General features: G+C 41.9%; 1 protein-coding gene across 1 annotated transcript; it reads right to left on the reverse strand.

Annotated features, from left to right (window-relative positions):
- Positions 1 to 5,380: 5,380 nt before the first annotated feature.
- LOC141627085 (uncharacterized) lies at positions 5,381 to 6,226 on the reverse strand. Its single transcript, XM_074440566.1, has 2 exons — positions 6,088 to 6,226; positions 5,381 to 5,904 (listed from the first exon to the last, which is right to left on the reverse strand). Exons 1-2 carry the CDS (start codon positions 6,224 to 6,226, stop codon positions 5,381 to 5,383), a joined length of 663 nt encoding a protein of 220 aa, XP_074296667.1.
- Positions 6,227 to 7,505: the final 1,279 nt, after the last annotated feature.

Below are 7,505 nucleotides of genomic sequence, written 5' to 3' on the forward strand. Positions count from 1 at the left end.
CGAACAAAATTCTCTGGAAATCACATAGAAAGCTCCTCGGGTCAGATAAAGCAGCCACGCAAAATTTGAGTACCAACGGAAGACATTTGGGGGTGCCGGTATGCCGTAAACCAGCATTAGTCGAACCTCGGATAATCGTGAAAAATCTATTAATGCTCATTATTTGAGGTTGAAATCGAATAGGTTAACTCCTAAAATGAGCTTGGACGCGTGATTGAAAAACAGAGAGAAAAACAAACAGGATCCAGTACGACCTTCCGAACGGCTCAAATTGAAGTGTATAATATAATACACGGTTTTTCGGGAATCTAGGGTCCCTGAACAAAATTCTCCGGAAATCACATAGAAAGTTCTTCGGGTCAAATAGAGCGGCCACGCAAAATTTGAGTACCGGCAGAAGACATTTGGGGGTGCCGGTATGCCATAAACAAGCATTCGTCGAACCTCGGATAATAGTAAAAAATATATTAATGCTCGTTATTAGAGGCTGAAATCGAATAGGTTAACTCCTGAAATGAGCTCGGACGCGTGATTGAAAAACAGGGAGAAAAAGAAACAGGGTCCGGTACGACCTCCCGAACGGCTTAAATTGAAGTTTATAACCTAATACACGGTTTTTCGGGATTCCAGGGTCTCGGAACAAAATTCTCCGGAAATCACATAGAAAGTTTCTCGGGTCAGATAATGCAGCCACGCAAAATTAGAGTACCAATAGAAGACATTTGGGGTGCCGGTATGTCATAAACCAGCATTCGTTGAACCTCGGATAATCGTGAAAAATCTATTAATGCTCGTTATTTGAGGCTGAAATCTGGATTCAAGGGTCCCGGAAGAAAATTCTCCGGAAATCACATAGAAAGTTCTCCGGTCAGATAAAGCGGCCATGTAAAATTTGAGTATCAACGGAAGACATTTGGGGGTGCCGGTATGCCGTAAACGAGCATTCGTCGAGCCTCAGATAATCGTTAAAAATCTTTTAATGCTCGTTATTTGAGGCTGAAATCGAATAGTTTAACTCTCGAAATGAGCTCAGACGCGTGATTGAAAAACAGGGAGAAAAAGAAACAGGGTCCTGTACGACCTGCCGAACGTCTCAAATTGAAGTGTATAATACACGGTTGTTCGGGATTCCAGGGTCCTGGAACAAAATTCTCCGGATATCACATATAAAGTTTCTCGGGTCAGATAAAGCGGCCACGCAAAATTGAGTACCAACGTTAGACATTTGGGGGTGCCGGTATGCCATAAACCAGCATTCGTTGAACCTCGGATAATCGTGAAAAATCTATTAATGGTCGTTATTTGAGGCTGAAATCGAATATGTTAACTCCTGAAATGAACTCGGACGCGTGATTTAAAAACTGGAAGAAAAAGAAACAGGGCCTGGTTCGACCTCCCGAACAGCTCAAATTGAAGTGTATAATACACGGTTTTTCGTGATTCCGGGGTCCCGGAACAAAATTCTCCGGAAATGACATACAAATTTCCTCGGGTCAGATAAAGCGGCCACGAAAAATTTGAGCACCAGCAAAAGACATTTGGGGTGCCGGTATGCCATAAACGAGCATTCGTCGAACCTCAGATAATTGTTAAGATTCTATTAATGCTCGTTATTTGACGCTGAAATCGAATAGGTTAACTCTCGAAATGAGCTCATACGCGTGATTGAAAAACAGGGCGAAAAATAAACAGTGTCCGATACGACCCGCCGAACGTCTCAAATTGAATGGTATAATACACGGTTTTTCGGGATTCCAGGGTCCCAGAACAAAATTCTCCGGAAATCACATATAAAGTTTCTCGGGTCAGATAAAGGTGGCCTCGCAAAATTTGGGTACCAATGGAAGACATTTGGGGTGCCGGTATGCATAAACCAGCATTCGTCGAACCTCGTATGATCGTGAAAAATCTATTAATGCTCGTTATTTGAGGTTGAAATCTGGATTCCAGGGTCCCGGAATAAAATTCTCCGGAAATCACATAGAAAGTTCCTCGGATCAGATAAAGCGGCCACGCTAAATTTGAGTACCAACGGAAGACATTTGGGGGTGCCGGTATGCCGTAAACCAGCATTTGTCGAACCTCGGATAATAGTGAAAAATTTATTAATGCTCGTTTTTCGAGGCTGAAATCGAATAGGTTAACTCCTGAAATGAGATCGGACGAGTGATTGAAAAACAGGGAGAAAAAGAAACAGGGTCCGATACGACCTTCCGAACGACTCAAATTGAAGTGTATAATATAATACACGGTGTTTCGGGAATCCAGGGTCCCGGAACAAAATTCTACGGAAATCAGATATAAGGTTCCTCGGGTCAGATAAAGCGGCCACGCAAAATTTGAGTACCGACGGAAGACATTTGGGGGTGCCGGTATGCTGTAAACGAGCATTCGTCGAACCTTGGATAATTGTTAAAATTCTATTAATGCTCGTTATTTGAGGCTGAAATCGAATAGGTTAACTGTCGAAATGAGCTCATACGCGTGATTGAAAAACAGGGAGAAAAATAAACAGGTTCCGATACGACCTGCCGAACGTCTCAAATTGAAGTGTATATACACGGTTTTTCGGGATTCAAGGGTCCCGGAACAAAATTCTCCGGAAATCACATATTAAGTTTCTCGGGTCAGATAAAGTGGCCTCGCAAAATTTGGGTACCAATGGAAGACATTTGGGGTGCCGGTATGTCATAAACCAGCATTCGTCGAACCTCGTATAATCGTGAAAAATCTATTATTGCTCGTTATTTGAGGTTGAAATCTGGATTCCAGGGTCCCGGAAAAAAATTCTCCGGAAATCACATAGAAAAGTCCTCGGGTCAGATAAAGCGGACACGCAAAATTTGAGTACCAACGGAAGACATTTGGGGGTGCCGGTATGCCGTAAACCAGCATTCGTCGAACCTCGGATAATCGTGGAAAATTTATTAATGCTTGTTTTTTGAGGCTGAAATCGAATAGGTTAACTCCTAAAATGAGATCGGATGCGTGATTGAAAAACAGGGAGAAAAAGAAACAGGGTCCGGTACGACCTGCCGAACGTCTCAAATTGAAGTGTATAATACACGGTTTTTCGGGATTCCAGGGTCCCGGAACAAAATTTTCCGGAAATCACATATAAAGTTTCTCGGGTCAGATAAAGCGGCCACGCAAAATTTGATTACCAACGGAAGACATTTGGGGGTGCCGGTATGCCATAAACTAGCATTCGTCGAACCTCGGATAATCTTGAAAAATTTATTAATGCTCGTTTTTTAGGCTGAAATCGAATAGGTTAACTCCTGAAATGAGATCGGACGCGTGATTGAAAAACAGGGAGAAAAAGAAACAGGGTCCGATACGACCTCCCGAACGGCTCAAATTGAAGTGTATAATATAATACACGGTTTTTCGGGTATCCAGGGTCCCGGAACAAAATTCTCTGGAAATCACATAGATCCTCGGGTCAGATAAAGCGGCCATGCAAAATTTGAGCACCAACATAAGACATTTGGGGTGCTGGTATGCCATAAACCAGCATTTGTCGAACCTCGGATAATCGTGAAAAATCTATTAATGCTCGTTATTTGAGACTGAAATCGAATAGGTTAACTCCTGAAATGAATTCGGACGCGTGATTGAAAAACAGGGGAAAAAAAAACAGGGTCCGGTACGACCTGCCGAATGTCTCAATTTTTTTTTTGATAAAATGTAAGAATATATTAATATCAAAAAAGATCGTCACCCTACATTGAGAGGAGCCCACACTCAAAGTCCGGAATACAACTCAAACCAAACTATAAGAGACTAAGATACCAGCCCAAATCCTATAGGCCCACCCCTTGGACTCCAATACCATAAGCACAAAAGGGGAAAGTAGACAAAATCAGATAGACAAACCCTAAATCAGACAACAATCTCAGGGAAATCGTCATCATCATTGAGGTATCCTCCATTACTCATCAAATAAAGTTCTCGTTTTTGTCAATCCAGTACAAGAATGTTTTGTATCCATTGCTTATCTTTGTCTTTCACTGGTAGAACAATCAAGCTTCGTAGACGAGTTCTCATTTCAGCTTCGATTTGTCTGGCAACAATGGTGGGTCTGAGAAGTTGCAATTCCAAGCGATAGCGATTCCATTGGAGCCAGATATTGTACATACATGCGTTCAGAGTGGCATTAATCAAACCTCGCTTGAGTTTGGATCCCCTTCTGTTTTCTCTCCAAATCTGCAGGTTCTGGTAAGGTATATTCATTCCTAACCATTTCCCAATTTTAAATATGATTTGTCTACTGTATTGGCAAGAGAAGAACAAATGGTTATTGTCTTCCCTGTCTTGGCCACATTTGCAGCAAGTAGAATCCATACTGACCCCAAACTTATGTAACTTGTCTTTCGTGTTTAATCCATTGTGTTGATAAATCCAGACCAGAAAACTATGTTTAGGGATAGTCCACCTATTCCAAATATGTGAAACCTGTTTTGTGTGGATTTTGCGCAAGGCGAAATCAGGTCAGGGTAGAGATGTGTAAGGTTAACTAGCTCTAGATAGTCTGTTGGTCAGGGTACAATAATAAGCTGTAAACGAAATAACGATAATAATAACAAGACAAAGAATTTTGTACGTGTAAAACCGTTGAATGGGAAAAAACCACGGGCACCAAGCCAGGAGAGGATTTCACTATGTAATTTGGGAGAATAATTGTATGATTATACTAGTGTTTATATTTCTCTAAGTGTTGCGTATGCTCCTTCTTGTGTGTGAATGATCTGCTTCCAATATCTACAAAGTATTCTTTATATAGGCTTCTTCCCTGAACGACTGCTTGATACGGTATTAAATGTAGATTATTCTCCATTATTACCGGTAATAATTGCTAATTATTCCTCCCTTAATTACTGCATTTACTGCGAAATCTTCACACTTAATGTTGCGTATATAATTCCTTTATAACACGCGTATATGGTCTAATATCGTCCTGATATTTTGACCGTTGTCCTCTCCATGGCCTGGCGCCTATCTTCATGTGCCCTGATAGCCTGACAGCCTGGCAGTCAAGTTTAGATGAGATACTTATCAGGAAGGTCTGTGGATTTCCAGGCCTAACAAAACCCATGGAACATCAGTCTGTTTTTGACGAATGAACTTATACCCCTTGGCAATGGTGTATTCATGTCCCTTCTGAGTCTTCCATAACTGTTGAGTATAGGCATCAGTAAAGATTTCTTTAGTTTGGCAAATTTTTCTCCAACTCCAGCTTGAGTTTGTGGAAGGATAATAAGTTTGCCAATTCTGGCCCTTTAGGTATGTGTGACTTATCCATTTGACCCAGAGATGGTCAGACTTGGATGCTATCCACCACACCAATTTTCCAACCGCTGCTTTGTTCCACAAGACATCATTTTTGAGACCCAGCCCTCCCTCTCTTTTTGGCTTGCAAATTTTTTTCCCATGAGACAAGAGGTGTTCTGATATAGTCCACTCTCCCATCCCACAGAAAATTTCTGCAAATAGATTCCACCTTGGATATAACTCCATTAGCGAGAATAAACATTGCAGCCCAATAGTTGTGGAGGGTCTTCAAAACTGATTGCACTAGAACTAGTCTACCTGCATAGGATAGTTTCCTAGTTCCAACACCCCTGATTCTGTTCATAAGCTTATCAATGAGTGGGGCACAATCTTGTGCATTCAGTCTTGTAGTCTTTATGGGAACCCCAAGGTATCTAAAAGGGAGATTACCTTGCACGAGGCCTGAAACTTGGAGAATGTCTTTCCGAAGGTCTTCATTCACTCCATTAAAATAGGCATTGGACTTTCCTTTGCTCATGTTTAAGCCAGAACTCTTTGAAAAAGTAGAGAAGGTTCTGAGAATAGTCATGATTGATTGAACATCTCCTTTACAAAAAAGCAAAAGATCGTCTGCAAACATAAGGTGAGTAAGCTTGAGGGGTTTACAGAGGGGATGATATTTAAATCCAGGTCCCTCAGTAGTGTAGGCCAGCAGTCTAGTTAGGTATTCCATGCAAATGGTAAAAAGCAAAGGAGAGAGAGGATCTCCTTATCTTAATCCTCTCTTCCCCTTGAAGAAACCAAATACATTACCATTAAGATTAAGGGAGTAAGTAGCAGTTGTGACACACTGCATTATCCACATCCCGAACTGCTCTCGAAATTTTAAGGCTTTCAGCATGTCATCCAGGAAAACCCATTCAATTGTATCATAAGCCTTTTGAAGGTCCATTTTAAAACGACATCTTGGAGATGCTGCATTTCTCTCATATAATCTTACAATATCTTGACAAATCAGGATATTTTCCATTATGCTTCTTCCTTTAATGACCCCCCCCCCCCCCGATTTTGAGATATTAACTCAGGGAGAACAACAGCCAATCTAGAGCATAACACCTTGGAAATGCACTTATAGATCACATTACAGCAAAACAGGGAGAAAAAGAAACAGGGCCCGGTACGACTTCCCGAACGGCTCAAATTGAAGTGTATAATACACGGTTTTTTGGGATTCCAGGGTCCCGGAACAACATTCTCCAGAAATCACATAATAAGTTCCTCGGGTCAGATAAAGCGGCCATGCAAAATGTGAGTACCAACGGAAGAAATTTGGGGGTGCCAGTATGCCATAAACCAGCATTTGACGAACCTTGGATAATTGTGAAAAATCTATTAATGCTCGTTATTTGAGGCTGAAATCGAATAGGTTAACTCCTGAAACCAGCTCGGACGCGTGATTGAAAAACATGGAGAAAGAGAAACAGGGTCCGGTACAACCTCCCCAACAGCTCAAATTGAAGTGTATAATACACGATTTTTCGGAATTTCAGGGTCCCGGATCAAAATTCTCCGGAAATCACATAGAAAGTACCTCGGGTCAGATAAAGAGGCCACGCAAAATTTGAGTACCAACGGAAGAGATTTGGGGGTGCCGGTACGCCATAAACCAGCATTCGTCGAATCTCGGATAATCGTGAAAAATCTATTAATGCTCTTTATTTGAGGCTGAAATCGAATAGGATAACTCCTGAAACGAGCTCGAATGCGTGATAGAAAAACGGGGAGAAAAAGAAACACGGTCCGGTACGACTAGAGTTGGCATTGGGCCGTGCTGGGCCGGCCCGCGTGCCGGCCCATCGTGCCTTCCCCAAAAAATTTGAGTGAATAATACACGGTTTTTCGGGATTCCAGGGTCCCGGAACAAAATTCACTGAAAATCACATAGAACGTTCCCCGGGTGAGATAAAGCGGCCACGCAAAATTTGAGTAGCAACGGAAGACATTTGGGGGTGCCGGTATGCCATAAACCAGCATTCGTCGAATCTCGGATAATCGTGAAAAATCTATTAATGCTCTTTATTTGAGGCTGAAATCGAATAGGATAAGTCCTGAAACGAGATCGGGCGCGTGATTGAAAAACGGGGAGAAAAAGAAACAGGGTCCGGTACGACCTCCCGAACGGCTCAAATACAAGTGTATAATACATGGTTTTTCGGGATTCCAGGGTCCTG

This window comes from Silene latifolia, chromosome 2, assembly GCF_048544455.1.
Source record: "Silene latifolia isolate original U9 population chromosome 2, ASM4854445v1, whole genome shotgun sequence".
NCBI classification, from domain to species: Eukaryota; Viridiplantae; Streptophyta; class Magnoliopsida; order Caryophyllales; family Caryophyllaceae; genus Silene; species Silene latifolia.

What these genes read in the sequence shown, in the direction of transcription:
- LOC141627085 (XM_074440566.1), bottom strand. Translation starts at nt 6,226, where the DNA reads ATGGACCTTCAAAAGGCTTATGATACAATTGAATGGGTTTTCCTGGAT. An exon ending in TTACTCCCTTAATCTTAATG is followed by an intron (nt 5,905 to 6,087) that starts GTAATGTATTTG and finishes TTATGTTTGCAG; the next exon opens with ACGATCTTTTGCTTTTTTGT.